This window comes from Typopeltis vanoorti, chromosome 3 (genome assembly GCF_054136105.1).
Source record: "Typopeltis vanoorti isolate ZY-2024b chromosome 3, IOZ_Tvanoo_1.0, whole genome shotgun sequence".
Lineage (NCBI taxonomy): Eukaryota > Metazoa > Arthropoda > Arachnida > Uropygi > Thelyphonidae > Typopeltis > Typopeltis vanoorti.
The window spans coordinates 156,112,973-156,140,012 of record NC_143551.1 but is presented as its reverse complement, the minus strand read 5'-3'; the positions used below and the strand labels follow the sequence as shown (position 1 = coordinate 156,140,012).

General features: G+C 37.4%; 1 protein-coding gene across 1 annotated transcript in view; it reads left to right on the top strand.

Moving 5' to 3' along the window:
• Positions 1-27,040, top strand: part of LOC150108686 (protein white-like) — a 164,498-nt gene that overhangs the window by 10,098 nt on the left and 127,360 nt on the right. The window contains exons 3-5 of the mRNA XM_090390508.1: positions 1,712-1,760; positions 9,682-9,783; positions 17,608-17,692. Coding sequence (XP_090246634.1) covers positions 1,712-1,760; positions 9,682-9,783; positions 17,608-17,692 — 236 coding nt within the window. The remainder of the gene's footprint in view (positions 1-1,711; positions 1,761-9,681; positions 9,784-17,607; positions 17,693-27,040) is intronic.

The window sequence follows — 27,040 nt, the reverse complement described above, 5'->3', positions numbered from 1 at the left end:
GACCCGCGCCAATTTGCATGGCGATATCACGAAGTATGGGTATAAAATTATCGTTCATTTATTATTCATATTATAAAATATATTATTTAAATAATTCAGCATACGGGCCACGTGCCATGTAAGTATGGTTAACCTTTTATGGGCCGACAAAAATGCACGTTTGGGCTGCATGCGGCCCGCGGGTTGTCGACTACTGGTGTAGTGAATTGTGTGTTATATTAAATAGATGATAAATATTTAGCTAGTTAGAAATGTATATTTATAAAAAAATGTATGTACTCTGCATTTTGTACTGAATCTTTGTACTGTACAGAAAATATAACGTGTTTCATTGTATATATGTAAATACTCTGTACGATAATGCCGACCTGGTTGGCTGAGTGGTCAGCGTATCCGCTCTCCACCCAAAAGACTGCGGGCTCGAATCCCGCCATAGGCGTGGATGTTTACGATTCTCTGTGAAAGCGGTGGTGGTGGTGGGCGGTATATGGCGTTGGTGTAGTTGCAGTTCGTTGTAGTTGGTGGATTGAGTGAGTGGTAGAGACGGAGAGTTGTAGAAGAGATGCCCTCCCTCGATGAGCACTTGGACTCGCTGGGGGTGTCGCGTAATAATAATAATAAACCTTGTCATCGGCAAAAATATTATTATTAGCAAAAAAAAAAAAAAAAAAAAACCAGTTGAGTTTGTGTTTAAAGTTACAATTGGACGAAAAAAATACTGTAACAGAAATAGGAAAAGAAACAGATTTTGGAGGATAATGATGGACTGGAAAAAAAAAAACATTCGGGAATTATACCTGGTTAATGGAGTAGAAAAATTTAGTACCCAATAGAGAGGAAATTAGAGTGTATTATATGTGGTCAAATATATTTTACATATGAATTAGTTAAAGAAGTTTAAAAATGGAGAGTAGAAACTGGACCAACAGGCTAAAGAAGAAAATTAAACAATACTCACAGTAGAAAAGATTTAGATGGGATGTTTCTCGAACTGTCGGGATCCTGTAATTAGACAAATCACTGTAGGCATTTTCAAACTAGATTCCGAGAAATAATGAAACATTGGGTTGGATTGGATTGCTGAATTAATGCCGAAGGAAGTGTAGCTATGACAGTATTATTATCCATGACAGTATTATGTCCGTTAATTGCCTGTATTCTTCTTCTTCTTGTCGGTTTGCCAGTTTTACAGGATGAAAAACTCGAGCGTATGGGAGAGACACCTTTTCAATTGTATGAAAGATAAAAGAGCATCAGTGAGACTGTATCTGTAATAGATGATAACACTATTGGGCAATGGTATAAGCTCTGTTAAAGAATAACGTTTATCCAACTCTTCTTTTTGTGATCGTCTTCACAAGCTGAATCTCCATAACTTTTAAATATCATCAGTGCTAACATCGCTGACATTTTATTTCGAGGCGTCTTGCATCTCTGGAAAGAAGTCATCACATGCTGAATCAAGCTAGGCAGTTCCTTTTTACCATAATAATGTTTCAAAATTTGTTTTACAATGATATTTATTTATTTTTGTTCTCTGAATCACTTGCCTAGATTAATAAAATGCACGTCTCTATAAATTAATATGATAATTTCTGTATTGAGAATGGCAAAGCCATTATAATTTTAAAAATGTAGATATCTTTAACATTATCTTTTCATTTACTATATGTGTGATTGATGTCTTATGTATTTTATTTTTTTTAATTAGTGACTGGCTATGCTCATGAAGGATCTATGTTAGCTATTATAGGAGCAAGGTAAGTACGTGGGACGTCAGGAAAGTAAGTTCCGTTTTTAAACATTTTCACTGCAGCGCTGCGATCGCAATGGTACTCATGCGTGCTGAGTTTGTTGATTCCTTAGCAAGGCGTTGGTGCCCTTTTCTGACATTCTCGCAGTGCGTACGCTTCTTGGTGTGTGTTTATAATGTCTAAGAAAATCGAATCGCCCGCCGCATGTGAAATTAAGTCAGTTATCCGTTTCTTGAATGTCAGGAACGTTAAAGCAGCTGAAATTCATTGGCAAATTATTGAGATTTATGGAGAACACGCAAGGAGTGTACACACGGCCGGCGTAACACAACTTCTCGTCACCTTCGGCTGGGAACAATTCCATCATCCCTATATAGTCCTGACCTCGCGCCAAGCGACTTTCACCTGTTTAAACATCTGAAATCTTTCCTTGGTGGCCAGCGGTTTCAAGACGACGACGAGATCAAAGAAGCAGTGAATATGTGGTTTGCGTCACAGGCGGTAACCTTCTATGACGAAGGTATACAACTCTTGATGCCCCAGGGGTGCGCCAGTAGTGTCCGGCAGCTGTATGCAAAACTTTAGTTAGCACCCCTATACCCCCCCATAAAAAAACAACAAAAATAATTTGGAAAAAAATAAAGTAATTTATGTTATTTGGCAAGGAAATCGTTTACGAATTGCACCTTATATAGTTTAACGTAAATTAACAGATAAACGTACAGTTTTATAAAAACAAAAATATTAAATATTTTTTGGTACAAAATTAAATTGACTATATTTTATTTGGCAAGAAAATCACTTTGTCATTTTGTATAGGTATAAATAAGAAACAGATAAACTTACAACTATATAAAATAGGAACATATTAAACATTATTGAGTAAAGAAATAGGTAAATAAATATTTAAACAGAAAGAACAATCACTTAGTGAATTGAACTTTTCTGGTTTTCAATAATGAAAATTTTCGAATAATATTATGTATATCAAGTTGATCCAAAATATCTGACTAAATCTTTGGCGCCTGTGTGCGTCTCACACATTACACATATGGCCGGCGCGCCCCTGGGTTTCCCGTTATGATAAGTGCCTGAACAATGGCGGAAATTATGTAGAAAAGTAGTGAAAGATGTCTACTTTAATTTCCAATAAAGTTTTTTGTAAGTATATTTTTGTTTCTCTGACAGCCCATCGAAACTTACTTTCTGTACGTCTCTCGTATTTCACGCAATGAAAATCTAATTCTCAGAAAGGTTGTATGATAATAAAAAAGATATTCAGACCATGAGATAAATTAACTGTATTCGACTTTATCATTATATGTCTTTCCAAGAAAAATAAGAAAAATTTTTTCCAAGAAAAGCGAGTGTCATATCGCTTAACGTACCCTTTTTTTTTGCAATGTTACATGAAATAATGTTCTTTAATTTATGTTATTAAATATAGGTGTGGGGGGACCTCGCCCCTACCAAGCGCGTCCCTCGGGTGATGGATGAGGGAAGCCCAAGTGGGAAGCTCCGAATAACGAATAAGGAGCCGTGGACCAAAGGCCCACATCAGAACCATGGTCAGGAAAAGTATTGTAGACCACTGTAAAGATGCCAGCAAGTAGAAGAAAAAAAAAGGCCACCATCCTGCGCGGGTCTTTGCAATCCCACCAAGGTGGTGGTGAGAAATCTGCAAGAGCGGGGGGGAGGCTAAGAATCTCTCAGAGGAAGGTAGACCACCATCTGGAAATTCGACACTATTTATTGGTTCTTTCAACACTCGAACTCTGTCTTCCGACTCCCATATTGATTTCCTGTTTCAAGAACTGCAAAATATAAAGTTGGATGTCCCTGCTATTTGTGAAACCCGAAAAAGCTCTGAATTAACAGCAAAATGGAACAATGGCAACCAGATTTTCCTGGGAGCCTCAGATAACGCTGCAAGGGCTGAAGGAATTGGCTTCATCATAAATAAAAAGCTAACTAAAAATATTATTTCTTGCACAATCCATTCTGAACGACTAGGAACACTAAAATTAAAAATAGGAGAGTCAGAAACAATACAAATAATAGTAGCCTATGCACCCACCTCAACAGCTGACAAAGAAGAAATAGAAAACTTCTATGAACACCTACGAGAAACATTACCGAAAAAAACAACATAGTGTGCAGGAATTTCAATGCAAAGATTGGTACAGGATTTATTGAAGAAAAATTTATTGGACCGTGGGGGAAAGGGAAAAGAAATGAACGAGGCGAACTCCTTGCAGAATTTGTAGAAGCAGAAAGGCTGTACATTATGAATAGTTTTTTTTTTTTAAAGAGAACTGGAAAAAGATGGACTTGGCAATCTCTAAATGGAGAGACAAGAAATGAAATTAATTTCATTCTAACATATTGCAAAAGAATAATAAATAATGTTGAAGTCATTGGGAAAACCTACTGCGACATTCATTCAGACCACCGTCCAATAAGTGCCACCCTCAAAATACAAAAGAAAAATGAAGAACGCATACGAGTACAGTTCAACCATAAAAAACACTCAAAACAGATAAACCCAGAAGAATTTAGAAAACATGTGGAAGAAAGTGGCTGGAAATTAAAAAGTGACATCGACGAAGATTTAACAAACTTTAATAATCAGTTAATGAAATGCAAGGAAAGAACCTCCTATGAACTTCCTTCTAAGACCAGGGAACGCCTATCAGCAAGAACGATAGAATTATTAAAGAAAAGAAAAATACTGAAAGACACAGGAAAAAACCGCTTAGAATATAAAGTTATCTGTAAATAACTGAGGCAGAATATCAAAGACGACTATAACATGTACAGAATGACAAAATTGGCAGAAGCAGCTAGGCTCCGCAGTAGCCTAAAAAAGTAGAAAAAGAAATAAATCTAAAGCAACCACTACCGTCAGCCTTCTTAAGCAATTCAAGGAAACAGATACACAAACAGAGGTGAAATGGAAAAAATAGTAACATCGTTTTATGAGAACCTTTACTCATCTAAATAAGTAATCACAGCTTCAGTACCAGAAGAAAATTTGGAAAATTTGGAAAAACCATCTGTCCTACCTGAAGAAGTAAAATTGAAAAGTGACCTATCACCAGGAATTGACGATATAAAATCTGATGAATTAAAAATGGGTGGACAAATACTCTTTAAAGCTCTAGCAGAAAGATTTCCTCGATATATAAATTAAGGAAAGTACCTACTGAATGGAAAACATCAAAGACCATAATTCTGAATAAAAACGGTAATAAAGAAGACATCAGTAAATACAGATCCATCTGTCTATTAGCACACACATAACATATTCGCCAGAGTCATTCTAAACAGAATACAAATCTCCATCAACAAAAATAGCTGCAAAGAACAGGCCGGTTTCAAAAAAGGCTTTTCAGCAATAGATCACATTCAAACTATTACTCAACTAACAGAAAGATGCAGAGAATTCCAGATTCCACTTTGTCTTCTTTTTATAGAATTTAAAAAGGCATTTGACATGTTGAACATAATGCAGTATTCCAAGCTTTAATAGAACAAGGTGTAGAAAAAGCATACATCCAACTCATAAAAGATATCTACAAAGAAGGCACAACAAAATCACCCTTTTCTATCACCCGATTAAAATTAACTTAAGTAGAGGAGTATGTCAGGGTGATGTCTTATCACCTAATCTCTTCACATCTACTCTGGACAGCATCATTCGAAAAACTGTCATGAAAGGTGGACTAAACATTGATGGTGAAATGTTAAATATCCTACTATTCGCCGATGATGTGGTATTAATATCTCACTCACTCAAACTCTTAGAATCAATCCCTGAATAACATAAACCAAAACTGCCAAAAAATTGAACTGGAAATACATCCGGACAAAACAAGATGAATGAAGAACAAATACTGTAAAGATTATAAAATCACTCTAGAATCCCACATCATTGAAAAAGTTGAAAATTGCATCTACCTTGGCCAGTCCATAAAAATGAATAATGGCATATCAAATGAAATAGAAAGGAGAAAAAGAGCTGCTTGGATAGCCTTCAACACAATAAAATCAACAATTACCAACCAAAACATAGATATAGAAATAAGAGTCCATCTTTTCAACAGCCACATCTTACTAGCATTAACTCGTGGCAGTGAAACATGGAACACAACTTTAAAAGAAGAACAAAGCTTAATAACAACTCAACGTGCAATATAAACAAAATAGACCATGTAGGACACAGAAATCAGGAAGAAGTCTGGACTCACAGATGTAATAAAAGCAATCTACAACAGCAAAAGAAGATGGGCAGGACATCTCGCAGAACAAGAGACAACAAATGGACAGTCAGAGTTACAAACTGGTATCCGAGAGATACCAAAAGGAAGCCTAGAAGACCAACTTTAAGGTTGGGAAGACCCAATGATTAAGAAAGTCGGAAGAAAATGGAGAAGAAAGGCCCAAGAAGAGGAACAGCTGGACTTTTTACGACCTGCAGTCATGGAGAAATCCTGACTGAAATCACAGGTCTATCAAGGTAATCAAGGTAAATATAGGTATATCCCTCACTGTCCATCAGTACGAAGTTGGGGTAAAGTATCTCTTTCAGCCTTTGTATAGCTATGCTTCTCTCTCTCTCTCTCTCTCTACTATTTTGAATTTTTAATCAATATCTGCATTCAAATAACTAGGCTATATTATTCTTCACCTTGATTTAATGCACTCACAGTAATAGGTATGTGTCATTCAATAAAATCTAGAATGCAGGGATTAATCATGAGAAAGAGGAACTTGTGGGAGTGGTGAATGGAGGAAATGTCCCAACAAAATGTTTCGACGCTTAAAAGCATCGAAAAAAAAAACAAATACTTGCTACCGGGGTCGGATGCAAAAAAAAAAAAAAAAAGAGTCTCTCCTGCGATATTATATCAGTGTCCATTTCTTGTTTACATTCACGAATCTATCAAACACTTGTCTATAGATTGCTACAACTAACAGTAATGATAACTGCACCAGTAATCAGTATGATTACTGATGCAGTTAACAGCACTTGTTAACAGGACCAATCGCTCAATAATTGCAAAAATACTATAGCTCTTCTGATTGTTAACTTTTGTCAATGCCATTCTTTAGCACATGCAGTGACACGTTGCTTCGTGTTATATGTTATATTGTGGGAAATTTAGGTGAACGCAACTGAAAGGCAGAAAGAGCTAACGATCGTTTTAAAAATTAACCATTGATGAAGCTTTAGCCTTGTATTCCCCAAGGGAGTAGGTGGAGATTCACTAGCCCAGCTTTTTTTGGAAGATCAATAGACAGCCGTCTCCTCACTATAAGCGGTCACTAATAGCTGATCTCAAGACTATCAATTTCTCAGACACTGAGGGGAGAGAGAGAGAGAGAGAGTATTTCAGACAGATGTTGCTAATCCTAAACAATAGGTATATATCATTGTCTGCAGTGTATTTTCTACAGTCAGCTATCTTGAGTTTTGTGGCTTAAACTCAATTCTCCCTGAGGAAACCCTACTTACCTGTCAAGGATCGACTAAACTACCTGAAAAAAAAAGAAGAAGAAAAAAAGATAAAAATTCTTCTATTCAGGGACTAGAAAACCTACAGCAGTTTAGTGTCATGGAAGTAAATGCCATTTCTACAGGTTATACATAGATACCGATTAGATATGTATACCAACATTTCACACCATAGGTATCACTAAATTTTTAAAACCGAAATGCGACCATCGAGATAGAATCCATATAACTGCCTTACTAAAATTAAAAAAAAAAAACACGAAATTTCATGAGACGATGGAATGAAATTAAAGAAATAAAACGCGGGGTCGTATTATTTTCACGTCACTTGCAAGATCGCTTTCAGACTATAAAACACCAGAATTTGGCAAGTTTAGCAGTGTTTATTTAATATCTATCTTTGATTGTTAACAAACTGAAGCAAAATACCTAGGAATACTTCTCGATAAGCGATTATGCTTCAACAGCCACATCAAGAGCATATGCACCAAAGCTTCAAAAGTTATCGCCCAGCTATACCCCTTGATCAACAGACACAGCAAACTAAGCTCAACAAATAAAATACTACTGTACAAGACAGTGATCCGTCCCACAGGCATATACGCCTCCCCAGCCTGGAGCCATACCTCCAAGACAAACATCCTCAAGCTACAAAGACTACAGAACAAATGCCTGCGAATGATTCTGGACGCCCCGTGGTTCATCAGGAACGCCCAGATCCACCGGGACATAAATATCCCCTACATCTCTCCACTACTACGCTCCCTAGCAGAAAAATTCTTTATGGAGACATCTATCCATCCAAACCAACTGATACAACAAGCCGGAAACTATGACAGTAATGACTACTGGAAACATAAAAGACCGAACGCCATCCTAACACCCAAAGACGAATAACCACTTCTGCCCACTCAGGGCGAGCTAAAATAGCTCACAAATCTCTCCCATCACTGCTCCCGAAACAGACAACAGGGAATATGAAAAGCGTCAAGCTTCACCCTCTGCGCCATATACAGGGTGTTCGGGATAAATTTGACAGTTTCGTAAGGAAAAAGAAAATCTTCTTTGTATCTATTAAATTTAATGAATTGACAAAAAACATTACAGGCAGAGTTAATTACAATACTATCAACAAGATTTACTCAAAATAACCACCATTAGCATCGATCACAGCTTCAATTCTGCTTCGGAACCTCGAACAAGCTGATGCTACAGTCTCCCTGGGAAGGGCCGCAAAAACTGTTTTAATTTTATCCATTAACTGGGCTTTTGTATTACTGGAAGTGCGATTGGTGTCTTTTTCAACTGCGCCCCATACAAAATAATCCATGGGGTTAAGGTCTGGGGAGTTTGGAGGCCAAACATTTGGACTGGTGAAGTCGTAGAAATTTTCAGACAACCATTTTTGACTTTTCCCAGAGGTGTGGCAAGAGGCCGAATCCTGCTGCCATACATACGGCCTACCATTGGCTACCCTTGTTATCCAGGGCTTGACTACAGTTAGCAACTCCACGAACAAAGCCCGAATTCCAATGCCAGGGTTCTTCAACACCTGTTCCTGCAGATTTGCGAGGAATTCTGCTGTACGAACGCAATCAGATCGTCTGCTAGGGATCTTTCTTCTTGCTACATCCTCGTAGTCACCATTGCAAGTCTCTAGTTCATGCCTGATTGTTTTTACTGTATTCAGGGAGCATTGGGCAGCAGTCGTAATATCCTTATTTTGATGGCGGGCACGAATCATCATGATACAAGTTATTCTCTTCCATGATTCAGGTGGGTTCCAGCTATCCATCCTTTCTGACATCTTGTATGTGAATGAAGAAGGGTCCAAACTTTTAAATGAAGAGAAGTGTGTGTTAATACATGTAACTTACGGAAAAATATAATTAATTATAAATATGTCAAATTTATCCCGAACACCCTGTATGTCCTGCGTCCTGCGTTAACAATTCCTGTTAGCGTAGCAAGTGCGGAAAGAAGTTTTTCCAAGTTTAAACTGATTAAAAATTGTTTGTGAACAGCAATGACCCAAGAAAGATTGGTTGATCTAGCAACTATATCGATAGAGGCAGACATAGCTTATAATTTAAATTTAGAAGAGCTTAACAGTTTTATTGTGCGATATTCCCGAAGAGCAAACATTTAATTAATATTATTATGTAATTATATTACATAATAATATTATGTAATATTAATACACACACACACACACACACACACACACACACACACACACACACACACACACACACACACACACACACACACACACACACACACACACACACTTTTCTTGTTAAGTCACTTGTACGTAGAGTACTAAACACAACTATAATAATCGTGCTACGCTTGTTACTGTAAAACATTTAATGTAGTTTTTATTTATTTTCTAAACGTATTCTTTAGTGGAGCAGGTAAGACAACATTATTAAAGTGCCTGGCTAGTCGCAATATTGCAGGATTGGATATCAAAGGAGAAGTGTTGATCAATGGACTTCCATCTGCAAGGTAAAATTTTTAACTCTATTTTAAAGTGTCATTTTAGTGCATTAATTATGAATATCCAACATATTGTAAATGATGATATAGCGATTATGATTTTACTTATATCACATATCAATTTCTCTGAATTCCGAGGTCATTTTTGTTTTCAAAAACACATACGCCAACTTCATTTTCCACAAAACACCAGTCCCTTGGCTATCACAACCTTTTGATTACTAGCACTTGAATAGTGAAAATGGATGATCTCTAGGTCTTCTACGATTCCTTTTGATGTCGGATTACTTGTTATTAATCCAAGTTATGGATTAATAACAGGTGTGGCAATGCGGTAAAAGAAAAAATTCAACATAATCGTAAATAGCTTAACACAAGAAATCTAGCCTCGTTTCCAGCTTTACACTGAAGTATACAACAAATAAAAGACGTTCTACAAATCCAAAACAGGTGCATGGGGAAAACCACTAGTAACTTTCATCTTTCTGAATAATACACCATATACACGTTTTGTTGTAAGAGGTCAGAAAGTCATTCTCTTACACAGCTCACTAATCTCTCATCCAAATCATCCATTCCAATTTAAATATCAGTTTATCCTGTACATTTGTAGTTGACAAACTGGTATTTAAACTGGGATCAAAGTCAGTTGTTAGAGGAACTTGTCAAAGTTATTGTGAAGGCATTTCCTGGCCTAGTATGTCTATCATTTGTTGTATGTAAGGGAATTACTGGAACATGACCTCCATTTAATGAATCCAAGTGTCAGCAAGGTTAATGTGGTATCCTCCCACTCCTAGATTCAACATTAACCTTACTGACTTTTGCCACTACTACTACAGATACAAAAACGTGCCTATAATTTGAAACGTACCCTTATGATAACCCAGTCGGAGGCGCTGGGACCATAACGCTCTTGAAAACTCGGATTTTTCACCGAGGAAACAGACATGCTGGCTAGAGAACAGGAATAAAACAACTGATAATTTTAATTTCCTCTGCTGTAATTCCACCCAAAACAAACTTGTTACTGTCCGATCACAGAGAGAGCCCCGGCTGGCACAATTGCCAAGAAATGGTAATTCATGTTGAAGGGGAGATAGGAATAAGGCGATGTACGAATTCGTCACCAACACGCGAAATCACGTGCTTTATACGTAAAATATTTTCCAACTGTTGTACAAGAAAAATAGTTATCACTTTAAAAACTAGAATTTTCATAAAATAAAATCTAATTTTCCGACGTATAATAATAAACACTCATCTCACGAAACACATTGATTACCCTATTATCGGAATGGATTCGCTTTCTGCAATGAATGCGCAGAAGTGTCGAGGGATCTCGCATTTGCCATCAGACAGTACCTCATTTTTGAAATGTGATATTTTATTCTCCATGCATCGTTTAGGGAGCTTTCCTGTTGTAAAGATCTTGTAAAAGGGTTATATCAAGGTTGCTGTCAAATCTCTGGAAGTGCCCCTCATATAACACTGCAAAAGGTGTAACTAGCTCAATCTCCTTATTAGCATTGAGTTTACTTAATTTCTTGTATAACTTCTACTCACTCCTACTCTCTCCTACTCTTAGCTCTTTCCATCTTCATTCAGACTTTGTATGCTATCAACACTGAACAGCATTTAATATCCATAACTTATGAATTGCTCATTAAATAATTCAGCAATATCTTTCCTAATTATTACATGCTACCATTTCTATTAACTAATATCATCTTCCCATATTCATCCTCCCTTCTACTAATCTAGGGAATGCCCTGAGCTATTCCTTGACCATTGGTTACTTACTGCTTAACAACCGTATCATCTTCTTGACCCGCTCTTTATACTCCTCATTCAATTGACGATTACCTTCTATATTCCGCTGACGCCATAAATGTCTTCTCTTATTTTCTCTTATACTTCTTGCATAATATTGCCATTCATTCATTTCATACCTATCCTACTTGTCCTCCTCGCATTTGGATTAAATTCAGACATTGCTAATAGACAGTGTTTCTCAACTGGTTTCCAAGCAATACTTATCTCTTTTCCCATTAAATTTCCTATTTCATAAGTCCTCGAAATGGATCATCACCATCTATGTTGAATACCTCATAGCCACTTGCATTAACATGTTAACGGTGGTTATACGAAGCCTATGATCTCCATCTGAGGAGGCGACATATCGCAAAACTTTGATTCCACTTTCTTGTTCCATTCTTTATGAAAATGAATCACGATTCATCTAAATCACCTAAACTAAATGTCCACCAGAATTTTTTCTACTACTGTTCTAACTTGTCTAAACTGCGCATCCTAAGATGATTACACTCTTATTTTGAACAATAGCATCCTGTTGGTTCTCATGTCTCTTCCTCCATATCAAAAAATTGTTAAATCTAAATGTAACCTCTGATGTAATGAACACATCTAAATTTTTGATCTTCGATTGAGTACTGGTACATAGTGGTACAGTAATCATTCGATTGAAAGAGGGAGGAAAGCGATTATCTTGCTCATATAACTGACAAACTTCATTCTAATAACTATTTGACATAATAAAAAACACTCATGATGATTTCTATGCTGTTATTCCCCAAATCAATAAGTTTAAAGATTTTCACCATTATTCCCGCATTTTCAAGCCTATAGTAACATCCCCACCTAATATTCCACCCTGTTTATCTCCACCTCACAATATATTTCCTCTCTGCATATCCATCTTGAGCAGGGACAGTTTTTATGCTATACTCAGATTACTTCTCGCTTGCCATTTTACCTTTCTATTCTCAAAGAACACATCACACATCTCCATTTCTATTTACAGTATATCATTCTTTAATGTTTTACTGATGCTAATAATTTTCTACTATATAAACTGAATCGGTAACATAGATTTTCCCGATTATTCTTCATGCAACTGGCGATTGCAAACAAGCATAGAAATCATTTTTTAAATCTGTCCAACCTATGCATCTCTCAGCGGTGATTCCTTCTTACTAGACTCGACCATCCCCATCTATCATATCCTTCCCACCCCAGATTCAAATAATCTCAGATCATTCCCCTTCATACTAACTGTCCTCATATATACATTAACTATCTCTTCAGTGTGCTCGCTCTCTACATACTATCTCCCTGCTACTAGGGCATCCTACATTTTTGGCTGGTTCATCCTCTCACTGCCTGCTACTTGGGAGTGAGAACTCTATACCTGCTATATTAAACATTAAAGACAAAAACTGGTGAGATATTTCTGAGCAATAAATACAAAATGTTATATTCAGGCAATGACAATCAAGGAAAAGAAGGAGTAGCCATAGTATTCAAAACTAAATACGAGGCTAATCTTTTGGAATGGCAGGCAGTCTCAAGTAGAGTGATGTGGGCAAATATGAAAATGGGGAACAGGACAATGAGACTTATTTGTGCCTATGGTCCCAAAGAAGGTTCTACTAAGGTAGAAGTGGAGGAATTTTTTCATGCTTTAGAGAAAGCAACTGACATAATGAAAAAGGAAAAGTTGGTCCTTGTTGGGGATCTAAATAGCAGAGTAGGAAATGATTGTGAGATATACAAAAATATTTTGGGAAATTTTGGAGAAAAAAGTAAAGCTAATAATAATGGCAAATGCCTGTTGGATTTCTGCTCAGGACATGGACTGGTTATTACTAACCCCATGTTCCAACATAAAAATGTGCACAAATTCACATGGAGAGAAGAGGCAAGGAATAAGAAAAGTCTCATTGACTGTGTTATTTTTGATACTGATGTTTTCCCCTAGTAGGACACCAGAGTGTCCTACTAGGGGGAATCTATATGGATCACATTATGAAGGAAAGTGGTATTAAACCTGATATCAAAATTGGAGATGTTAATCTCAGCTCTTTGAAATTGGAAGTGATCACCATTTAGTAGGATTTCAAATTGGAAGTGATCACCATTTAGTCTTGAGCAGGATAAAACTGAATTTCATATTGAAAAGAAGAACATGTAAGAAAGTTTTAAAGCGAATAAAAGTTGAGAAGCTCTCATATGTGAACTGTACACTAAAATACACAAACAGAATTGAAGAAAAAAAGAAAGAGTTTCAGAGCAGGAATCAAACTTTGGAAATTCAGTGGCAAGCCCTGAAGAAAACACTGATTGATTCAGCCTGAGAGGCATGTGATGAGGTTGTCTGTAAGGATAGAAAAATCAGAACTCCATGAACACAGGAAGTTAAAGAGACATTGAAGGAAATGAAGAAAGCATATCAAAAGTTCCTGGCAATAACTCTGTATTCTCAAAGAGCACAAGTCAGCTTGTGCTCTTGGAGAATACAGAGACAAATGTACGAAAGCCAAACACTCTCTAAAACTAGCTAAACAAAAGTCATGGGAGGGCTTTGGTAAGCACATAGAAAATAAATATCAAGAAGGTGGCAAGATATTGTGGAAGTTTTAGAATAAGCTTAGAAATGGAGGAAACAATGCTGTAAAAGGAATTAGAGATGATAAAGGTGACATGAAAACAGAAAAAAAAAAGATATCCTTGAAGTATGGAGTAATTACTTTGAAAAATTGCTAAATGAAACACGCAGTGATGATGACAGCACAGTCGCAAAATACACTGACCAGGCATGCAGTCAGGAATATATATCCATACTTGAAGTAGAAAAACCAATCAAAAGCCTGAAATGTGGAAAGGCAGCAGGAGTAGATGATATTCGACCAGAAATGCTGAAGTATGGAGGTATAAAAGTCTTACAGTGGCTACATTGCATAGTTCAGAAAGCCTGGACAGAGGGACGAATTCCAGATGATTGGAGTAGAGCTCTCATAGTACACGTATATAAAAAGGGAAATAAAACTGAGTGTGAAAATTACAGAGGTATTTTTCTATTGAGAGTTTCTGGTAAGATGTATGCAAGTATACTTGAGAAACGGTTGAGAAGGATCGTAAAAGAGAAGCTTGGTGAAGATCAAGTTGGATTCAAGCCAAATAGAGGTTGTCAGGATCAGATTTTCCTTTTACGACAGATAGTTGTGAAATCATGGGAATATAACAAAGATCTGTATTTAAGTTTTGTAGATCTGAGAAAGGCATTTGACAAGGTGCCAAGAGAGACGCTATTCAAAACGCTACAGTTATATGGTGTTAATGGGGCATTATATCAAGCAATACTTAGTCTTTATTTGAGTTGTAAGTCAGCAGTTAGAATTGAAGGAAGTATAGGAAGGTGGTTTAATGTTAAATCCGGTATCAGACAAGGATGTACGTTATCCCCTCTGTTATTCATTATCTATATGGATCACATTATGAAGGAAAGTGGTATTAAACCTGATATCAAAATTGGAGATGTTAATCTCAGCTCTTTGCTTTATGCGGACGCCGTTATACAGGGTGTCCCAAAATTCACGCAAGAAGTAATTTTGATAGAAAACACAGGTTTTTAATTAAAAATTGTAATTTCTTATCGATTCATAAAGTATACAGTATAGGGTTATACATGGAATAGCATATCGGGTAAATGGCCTCCACGGCTTTGCTGGCACATACGCACTCTTTTGTCGAAATTTTCCATGACCGTTTTGCATAAATGTGGCTGAATTTCGTTGATACAGCGCTCAATTTCCTCCTTCAAGGCGTGGGTGGTCGTGGGCTTGTTGGCATAAACTTTAGACTTCAAAAAACCTCAAAGAAAAATGTCCAATCGCGTTAAGTCACATGATCTGGGCGGCCAATTCTGATCACCAAAACCGGAAATTACACGACCAGGAAATGACTCATGCAGTAATTGAATTGTTTCTCGGGCTGTATGGCATGTCGCACCGTCTTGTTGAAACCAAATGTCGTCCACATCTATATCTTGCAATTTAAGCATAAAAAACTGAATTATTATGTCGCGATAGCGAGCACCATTAACTGTTATTGCCTTACCAGCCGCATTTTCGAAGAAGAATCGACCGATGATGCCTCCAGCCCAAAATCCGCACCAAACAATGACACGTTGTGGATGCATTTGTTTCTCAACAATCACTCGTGGATTTTCTGAATCCCAAATGCGAAAATTTTGTCGATTAACGAAACCATCAAGATGAAAATGAGCCTCATCGCTGAAGATGATTTTGTTCGAAAAATAAGCATCCACTTGTTGTTGTTCCATAATGCATTCAACGAACTCTCTTCGCTGTGTGTGGTCAGTAGGCTTCAGTTCTTGAGTCAATTGAACTTTGTAAGCATAAAGATGTAACTCTTTCGTGAGAATATGCTGTAGAGAGCTTCTCAAAATGCCCAATTCAAGACCACGGTGCCGAATTGATGTTCCTGGACTCTCAGCAACACTCTCACGAACTGATTCGATGTTTTCTGTTGAACGACTTGTTTAAGGACGGCCAAAGTGTATAAGATCACTAGTTGATCCAGTTTCCTTGAATTTTTTAATTAATCTTTTCACAGTCGATGAAGTTAAATCACTATTCCGACCATATTTTGTACGAAAATTGCGAACTGTAGCTGCCAAACCTTCATTATTTTTAAAATATTGCTCAACAATGAAAATGCGTTGTTCTTTCGTGTAGCGCTCCATTTTTAATAACCCTGAACTGTCAGCTGTCACGCTGTCTTTTTTTTCTCGTTGGCAACACTTTACAAATGGCGCTAAAATTAAATCTTGCGTGAATTTTGGGACACCCTTTACTTCTGAATAAATCCGCTACAAAGTCTGCAAGATTAACTGATTAAATTGGATAACTGTTGTAGTAGATATGGTATGAAGGTCAGCATTAAAAAGACAAAGACAATGAAAATTGACAGAAATATTGAAAATATCAACTGCATTGTGAATGGAGAACCTATAGAACAAGTAAACTATTTCAGCTACTTAGGCAAGATTTTTAATAAAGATGGTAAATTAAATATGGAAATAGACAACAGAATCAACACAGCAGGTATGATAGGAAGTCAACTGAATAAATTCATATGGAATAAGAGAGAAATTAGTCAGAACACTAAATTAGATGGATACAAGACACTGTTCAAACCAGTTTAAACTTATGGATCTGAGAGCTAGGTCAGAAGTAAAACACTTGACCAAAGGCTCGAGACTGCAGATATGAGAGTCCTGAGAAAGATTAGAGGCATGAACAGATGGCATCAATGGCAGTATCATATTAAAAACGAGGATATTAGGAAAGAACTTGACATTGTCAGCATCCAGGAATGTGTTAGCAGAGCTAATCTCAGGTGGTATGGTCACTTAAACAGAATGGGTGAGGAAAGATTAGCAAAACAAGTGTTCTCTGCCAGGTTGACAGAAAAAAGACCCAGAGGTAGATCAAGATATAGGTGGATTTATAAAGTTCAAAGTGGCTTAGAAGATGGAAATATAAGATCTGATAATGTTGGAGTCTTGACAGGTAACAGACTGATTTGGAGGAAAATTGTAGATAGGAAGTTAGTAATGATGTAAATTTTTCAAGTAGTACTATCATATCCTGTACACTCCTTAAGGGTATATATCAGGAATTTGATGATGATGATGATGACTTACTATATTATATAGTTAATACTCACTATCAGCGTATAGTTACTATCTCACTATCAGATGTCTCACTAACAGTGAGACATTTCATAGCAATATACTGTACATTACTGATATTATACTATCCTCAGGAAATTAATTCCATGTGATTTCTGCATCATCACCATCATCATCTATTGATATACTGAAATAATAGTAACTAATAAAACAGTGGATGCTTACTATTATCTAGAAAATGTTAAGATAAATGACACTGAACTCGACAAATTTTAATTTCGCTCATTCTCTGATGGTTTTATCTCTTTTCATAGTTGTATGAAAAATGTCGCCACCTATGTACAGCAGGAAGATATCTTCCTTCCTAGTCTTACAGTGAAAGAGCATCTAGCATTTCATGTATGTTTACAACGTTTGTCTGTAATATTTATTGATCATTGGAATGTTATATTTAATTAAATTAAGCAGAAGGTTTCCTGTTAAAGTCCTTCTATGGGTATTAAAATTTATGTTATTTGTCGCATTTGGTGATTTGGTGAATAGGCTCACGCATTAAGTAAAGAAGTAAGCACATTTATAATAATATTTTTCCTATACCTACCGAGACAACGATATTTCCCGTATACCTAGTGCAACAAGGTAGAGCAACAAGCTATCACACTCTAGTGTGATAGCTTGTTGCTGGTCGCTCAGTAAATAAATTGTGCAAAATACTCAAACTAGTGACCTGATATCCCTCTCTGCGGTTCTTGGGTGCTAAGGTTTATGGCAGAGCATGACTGTCATTCAGACCTTTATTGCTTTCATTTCTTGCAGCCAAATTTATTTAAATTTACATTTTATGCAGTCATATATTATTCGACTGCAAGAAACTGTCAAAGATTCTGGACAAAGTTATTCCTCCTATAAATAGCAACAAATCTAACATTCTTCTCTGTATCCAAAAGTTATAACCAGGCCACTAGGATATTTCGTAAAGCCTGAGTATTGAGTGACTTCATTCACATCACTTGTGATCGCATTCTGATTTCTCTATCTGAGAATACTTTAGTAAGTAGAGGTGAATTATTGGTATTAAGTCCGCGCGGTTAGCCTAGTGGCTTTGCTCTTCGCAACCATATGCCTGGGATGGGAAGGAGTGTCCTGGGTTCGATTCCCGTCGCCGACGGGAGGAGCTTAAGGAGCATTATTCCTCAGCCATAGCTAAGTTAGCCGGTCTTGGGCGTAGACAGCAAGGTCCCCCCCCCCAGTTTATCTGGGGGTTTTCATCCCGCAAGCAGGCAAACCGGCCCCGTAAATACACGGATCTACAGCCATAAATACTTAACCCTCCCCATGAGGAGGCTCAACTCGCCCCAATAGGGGACGGGGGAGAAAAGGGAGGAAACTCCATATGAATAAATAAATAAATAAATTAGTATTAAAGTCTAGTATTGTGTGAAAATTAAATTATCACTATTTTTCACACATTTCAAGTATGAATTTGTGCTATAGCGAACATATGCTACTTCTTTGCACTTCTAAATTGATTCTTCATTTAAGTTAGACAATAATTGTCTAGGCCTGCATATCCCGATTAATGGTACTCTATTTTTATAATACCAGATGTGTAATACATACCGAGAATATAGATCAGAGTTGCTTCACTAGAAATATTATCAATTTCATGATGATATTTCCAGTGAGACAACGACATATGACAGTACTGCATGATGAAGTTTGCATTATTTACTAATGTCCGGTTAACAATTTTCCTCCAAATTAATCTGTCACTTCTCAGTACTTCAATATAATAATATCTTATATTTCTGCTTTGTTGGGCATTTCTACCTACTTCAGTTCCACCTAGATGTCGGTCTCTCTCTCTCTGGTTTATTTTGATCTGAATCTCGTGTAGGTGAGGATTGGATATTAGATCAGAAGCCCTAGTCGTTCTCTGCATTCCTTAAACGTTATGTGAAGATCTCCTCTCAGTTATCTAGCTTGGAACCTTAAGCTTATCAAAGTTCAGTGAATGTTATGTTTATATAAAAGGGGCATATAATAAGTTGTGGAATCCTGAATGATTTGACGGAGAGTGATCAGTGAGATAAATGATGCATGCATGGAGGAAATTCCTCTAAAAGACAGGGTTAGAACGTTGGTTTTTTTTTTTTATTTAAGCAGACCAGATTTTGAATTACTGTTAGGATATATAACTAACACCTCGAAGGTTTCACGATCTGCTGAAGATCTGTCTAACCTCTTTCCAGATGATTTGAAGAAAGAAGGAAGAGGTGGAAAAGAAGGTGTTCACCTCTTTCCAAATGATTTGATATCCTGTATTAATAACATAGTCAGAGATACGATGATGCAGGTACGTTGTGTAACTAACGTGTTTCTTTTTTCTAATTATCATATTTCATCTATTTCACTAATTGTAAGTTGCATGACTCTTTGCTTAGAAGATTAGATATAACAGTGGCATAACCCGAAAGGTGGGAAGTCCATGGCAGTGCCTGCCTTTCTGATATCAACGTTGTTCTATCATAATGCAATCAAATAACCTCAACTCAAGACATGAGACATTTTAGAGGACAATAATATTGGGAAGAAAATTTGCCAAGTATAAGTTGAAAGTGTCAATGATGTAGAGGTTGCTAAATAGATAAGTAGTATAAAAACTGACTAATATGGCTTCAATTAAGTGTTGATTGGGATGGCTTTAATTATATATATATATATATATGTTAAAGAATTGAATGACTAAAACCGAGATTTAAGTAAAAAAGTTTAATATTAAAACACGACTAGTTTCGACTTGTAACAGCCTTCATCAAGTGACATTATAAAAGAAAGAAAAAGGAAAAAAACACTAAAACACTCAAGCTTAAATAAACTATGAACAACATAGAGAGTCTCTATACATAATTAACATTAAAACGTTGTGGTTGTATTTAAAGCTGTTCTTTCGTTTGTTGTATTGTTGGGAAAGTGCGTGCTAGTAGCATCTCGTGAACTCCAGTACATGATTACAGCTGAATGACTATCTGGGAGGTTGTAGCTCAAGTTGTTCTTTAGATGAACAAGATTAAAGATGATTTCCCTAGATTCCACGATTTTTCGCTCTAGTTCATCATTGCAACGGAAGATGTTAGTAGATTTTTCCCAGCAGACTGTGTGACTTTGGCTTTCATTATTAGGATTAGCATAGAAAAGGATATGACTTGATAATGCACTGGTTCGCTGTCTCTTGTAAGTAATGTCCCTCATGTGCTCTTCCATACGCAATTCGACAGATTTGTCTGTCTGCCCAAAATAAGGAATATCACAATCACACAATATTTTATATACACGAGGGTATTTAAGATGATGATGACAAGGTTTTGGGTGGCTTATTAAGAAACGCATTTTTGGAAGTGGAGTGAACAAAGTTCTGATATTGTATTTTCTTAGAACTTTTGCTAATTTATGTGAAACTGTACTTATGTAAGGAATATATATATATATTGCATTTGAATATATTTGTTTCTTCTGAGCGATGTCTAGGAGGATTAAGGAGGAATCTTTCAATGATTCTCGTGGAATATCCATCAACTTTGAAAGAAGTTTTGAAATGGTTTATTTCTGTAAGAAATTCATTTGGGTCATCCAGAAGAGAACGGGCTCTATGTCCCAAGGTGGAAATTATTCCACGTTTACGAGGAGGGACGTGATGGGACTGACTATGCAGATATCTGTTGGTATGTGTGGGCTTCCTATATATCGATATTTTGAGTTTACCAGAAGAGCGGGTCAGTTTGACATCAAGAAAAGGCAGGGAATTATCCGTTCCAAGCTCGGCAGTAAACTTAATACTTTGATGTCGGCTATTAAGATGTTCGAGGAACACCATAAGGGAATCATGTTCATGGCTCCAAATAATGAAGACATCATCTACATAGTGTTTCCAAACTTCAGATGTTAAAATAAAGGAAGAGATAGCCTTGGTTTCAAAATCCTCTAAATAAATATTTGCGAGTACAGGGGATAAAGGATTACCCATAGTCAGCCAATGATTTTCCTTGTATACTTGTATATAATATCTTGAAATCTGAAGTAACCGGACTTAATGCAATATGTAAGCAAGGCTAGCATTTGTTTGGATAACTTGTCCTTGAGTAATGTTAGGACTTCATCTGTTGGGACATTAGTGAACAAAGAAGTTTTGTCCAAGCTAGCCATGATTTCATCTTCATTAACTGTTATATCCTTGATGTATGAAACAAATTCTGTAGTGTTCTTGATAAAGGATGGCGACTTGCCTGAAAAATACAACCACAACATTTTAATGTCAATTATGTATAGAGACTCTCTATGTTGTTCATAGTTTAATTAAGCTTCAGTGTTTTAGTGTTTTTTTTTTTTCTTTCTTTTATAATGTCACCTGATGAAGGCTGTTACAAGCCGAAACTAGTCGTGTTTTAATATTAAAACCTTTTATTTAAATCTCGGTTTTAGTCATTCAATTCTTTTTAAAAAATATATATGATGTTAACGGAGTCAATGATCATTCTTTCACACACACACACACACACACACACACACACACACACACACACACACACACACACACACACACACACACACACACACACACACACACACACACACACACACACACACACACACACACACACACACACACACACACACACACACACACACACACACACACACACACACACAATATCTTTCTTCATAACGAGGTCTGGATTACGAATGCCAACTTGGGCCTATATTATGACTCTATCGCGGTCTCCCAACCTTTGTTTTTTAAGCGGTTGTTTAAAATGGAGACCATGCCTTTGCACTCGGACCTCATGAGTGTGCGAAAGCAACACTGGACAACATGTGACAGAGTCTCAGTATAGGGGGCATCCAGCCCTACAATTCCTGTCATCGCTCATCCCTTCGCTGTACATGCCCTAGTAGGTAGGGCATTAATTCTTGTTCTTATGAGGTCTATGTACTCATAGCCAGGGAGGAGTCTGGTACTATCCCTCACCCACTGACGTCAGAGACGGCACCAGAGATGACGCCTTTAAAGGGGCACCATCAACCGAATTATGCAAAAGAGATGCCCACCGTTTATGCCAACAGCAGCTGTTTCTATATAAGAACCCTTATACTGAGCCAACCTTTCGCGCGTCCTGTTGTATAATAGAACTATAGAAAGCCTCTTTACATATAGGAGAGGAAGATGATTCAAGTTTCAAAGTATTTAGAGCCTGAGACGTGGGATCAACCATCCAAGTGATGGGATTCCTAGCCCGCAGTCCTTCACCCCAGCATGGAAATAGGCTGTAGGGGTGTCTGGTGGTAGTCGGAGCCACGACTTCACGGCTGCACGGACTGCCTTGTTCATTCGGGACAGTGCCGAGACATACGTTCTACCAAGTACCAACTTGTGGTAAAAGCGTGGTAGGAGGTAATGGGAAAGGAGAAATAGTCTCTGCTGGGGCTTCAGAGGAGCTTTCCTCAAAGAAGCAAGCATAACTTCTATGGTAGAAGGAACAAAAGACCTCCCCTTCGTAGTGAATATGATACCTAAGTATTTCCACTCCTCCAGGATGGTCAAAGAATGCAGGAACCTATAGTGCAGGGAAAACTCTATACCCTCGACCTTAAGCTTCTTGTCACGTCCAGAGGGAGACAAGAGCTAGAGAGCAGCACTTCTCTACATTAATAGATAGGCCTCGAACGGAGAAGAAATCAACTGCCTGGTCAAGGAATTCCTGCAAGCCTACTTTAGTTGAGGCTACGAGAATAAGGTCGTCGGCAAAGGCCATAGCATTAAACAAAGAAGCGACAATAGAATATCCTATATGATTAGGAAGTGAGTGAAGAAATTCATCTATAACGCAGTTAAAGAACAGGGGATATAGAGGGTCACCTTGGCGCACACCCCCGCGGGAATAGAGGTCGCTCTGGACCCTGTAGTGATAGTAATGGAGCTACCTAAATATAGCTCCATAATATATGAAAGAAAGGATTCTGGACATCCCGCAATAGATAGCGCTTGAAGGAGAGCAGGAAGGGAGGCGGTATTAAAGGCCTTTTGGAGATCCAGAGACGCCATATATTGAGGCTTGAGAAGAGAAGAGAAGAAAGAAGGTAGATGTTCTCGGCACAGCCGTCCGAAGGGATAAAGGCTCTCTGCCTGTAATCGTACCTATAAAAGTTGCGCGTTCGGTTTTTTCGTTGTGTAGAAGCTCTAGGAACTGTTCTTAATGTTGATGGTAATATTGTTATGTGTGTGTGTGTGCGTGCGTGCGTGCTTCAAGTACAGATCGTCACATTACGGCTGTAAAGTATGTAGAGTGACCAATTAGGTAGAATTTTAATCCTGGTTATTTATGCTGATACGAACTGCTCTAGTTCATATCAGTATCAAGGTTAATTCCAAAGTGCCGTATTGTCGCAGCCTAAGTGGTAGTGGTGGTGGTGGTTATATTGTTTATGTCTTTTGTATGCTGGCGGGCTTATGTTGGGTTGTTATAATACTTATTGTGAAATGATTGACTCTGGATTTTTCCAGATGTGACAAAATTTCTGAATCTCAGTAATTTTGTCACATCACATGAGAGACAACATTAGTGACCAGATTATTGCTTTGCATGATTGCTTCAGCTATACGTGCATTATTATGGATAGATATAATAACTCATCTGCGCATTGCAAGAACTTCCTTCTGAGAACTAGCTGGTTAATATCACGCATATAAATGTCGAAGATAACTGGAGAGAGAGAGAGAGAGAGAGAGCGGTCCCTTCAGGACTCCACAGGTAACTCTGTACAGTGGATTGACCCGATACGTGATTTATTTTCTTTTTTGAAGGTAATTTTTAAAACACATGTTCAAAGGCTCACTTATTCCGGTATGTCTTAACTTTTCTAACAGAATTTCCCTAAATATCTTTGATGCTGTCCAGATGGGAGCAGAGTGCTCATAAATAATCATTTTCTTAAAAACTACTCCAACCATTATCTCACAGGCACATTGTTTCAGCACTCTGGCTATTCTGCAGGTACTTCGATGCTTACAGTTTTGAGGGACATTTCTGAAAGATAAGGTGTAGTCAAGATGTTGGAGAGATTGGTCAGAAATAGAATACAAGTCTGGCTGATGGACATATGATGGTCAGCATGGATTAACAAAGGGTATTTAGTGTTTTAGCACCTTACTTGCATTTTGTTATAAGGTAACGAATGTGTTATATAAGAGAGAATCATATACAGTAATACTCTTGGATTTTTGCAAAAGCGTTTGCAAGATTATCACATGATAAGTTGCTGCACAAGCTGCAGAGGATAAAAATCAAATCATCTAACATCATTTGTGGATAGATGAATTGATAATTGGTTCTCTGAATGATATCAGAAAGTTATTTATGGGGGAGCAGTGTCTCAAAAAAAGGAGGGTAAACAGTAGCGTGCGCCAGGGGTTTTCCCTGGCGCACGTTACTGTACCCCTGCTATTTAACTTGTTTGTAAATGATATATCATGTGGACTGATGGGAGATCTACAGTTGTTTGCTTATGATGCAAAGTTGGGGAGAATTATAAGTAGCACTGATGATGTTAATTTCCTTCAGGAAGATGCAAATAGACTTTCGACTTGGCCAAAGGAGTGGGGTTTGTAGTTTTAATATTAATATATGAGGCTTTGCATTTTGGATTGCAGAGATATAAGGCTGTGTGCTATATTGACGCTGTACTATATGGTGCTGTACTGCAGGAAGTTGATGAGATTCGAGATTTGGGAGTGAAGGTTGACAGTAGACTGAAGTTTATTGCAAGTGATGCAAAAACTGTATATCGTAGTGCCACTATGATAAGGAGTGCTATAACATGTAGGGATAAGGAGTTGGTTGTATCCCTACATAAAGCACACTAGTCAGATCACACTTGGAGTATTGTTCTCAGATTTTGTCACCTGGTTTTTAATGTGAGGTAGAAACATTGAAGAAAGTCCAGAGACGAGTCACTAAGACAATATTAGGACTTTGGAATGCTGGCTATGGAGAGAGAGAGAGAGAGAGAGGTTGAAGAAATTTGGAATGCAGAGTTTGGTAGACAGGAAGAAAAGATGTGATATGATAGAGACGTTTAAGTTAGTGAAGGGCTTTATCGGATTAATCCAGAGGAGATTATAAAAAGTAGTGGAAATCGTGAGGGAAAGAACCAGAACCCATCCCTGGAAGTTATGTAAGAGTGTAGTGAAGAGGGGTGCGAGGTGTAAATTTTATTACATGAAAAATTGTGAGTGGACGGAAAGTATTTCGGGAATATGTTGTTAATGCAGAAAGTGTTAAGGATTTTACGATTCAGTATGATAAATCTGTTGTCAGTTGAGTGAACCTCCACTGGAGAGTTTGTGGAGAGTTTACAATTTTACAATGCGCAATGCGCTCTATGATTTGGTTGATTACAGATAATGCGGCGATTAGTCTGTAATTACTTATGATGTTTCTTTTTCCATGTTTATGTATGGGTGTGATTAATGCTGTTTTTAGAGTTTTAGGTATGTGCCCCGTTTCGAAGAATTTATTTGATTAGATTGATTAAGTGTTTCTTGATGTCTTTTGGTCTGATTCCGTCTAACCGTGGTCCTATGTTAGAGTCAATTTGTTGAACTGCGAGTGATAGTTCTTCTGTTACTGTGGGGAACCACATCGACTGGGTTGCTCGTGGACCTAGTAGAAAATGTTTCTTTTTGTGAGGAGAGATTGTTTCCTGTAGTTTTTGGACAGAGTTCGCAAAGTGCTGATTAAAGTTATTTTCCGACTGTTTGAGGGATTTGGAGTCACAAGCAAAGCGGTGTTTTATTGTTTCTGAGGCATTGGTTCTGTGTATATTGCCCAGCATTTCATTAATCAGGTGCCAGGTTTCCTTTATGTCGTTCTGAGCTGTTGTTAATTTGTTTCTGTAATAGTTTCTTTTTGCCGTTCTAATCTGTGTTGTTAAAGAATTCCGTTTTCTTTTGTTTCAGTTTGTAAAACGGTATTATTAGGCGATTTCTTAAGTTGTTTCCACAGGACATCTTTTCTTTGTATGTCTATTAATTAGTTGTCTGTTATCCATGGATTCTGTTTAGTTTGGGAGCGTATTTTTATTTTTATTAATGCCTTTTTATGTATTTTATTAAATGCAAGTTTAAGACTATTATATACAGCGTCAGCAGAGTCTAAAGATGCTATCTGCATTCAGTCTGTTTTTCTGATTTCGTCGTTTACTATTGTTTCGTTTAGGATGCTATTATATTGTTTTGTCGTCTCAGTGAGTTTTAAGGATTCAGTGTTCAGTGTGTAACTGTAATGCTATGAAATAATGGTCTGCCATTATTTCAATATATAAATAAATAAATTCCGTGTGATGATACCCCGTTCCCCCCACCCCTTTTTTCATGGGAGTTCACGGTACCATCTAGAAAGACCGGCATAGGCTGAAGAATTAGACCTATGGCTGGTTCAGTATTCCTGACTGTAATCCGTGTGTCCTCAGACCGGTTTGCCTGCTTGCGGGATGAAAAACACCAGATAAACGGGCGGAAAAAACCTTGCTGTCCATGCCCAAGACCGGCTAACTTGGCTATGGCTGAGGAAGAACCTTCAGCTCCTCACGTCGTTGACGGGAATCGAACCTAGGACACTCCTTCCCCAGGCATATGGTTGCGAAGCGCAAAGCCACTAGGCTAACCCCGCGGACATTTCAATATAAAATAAT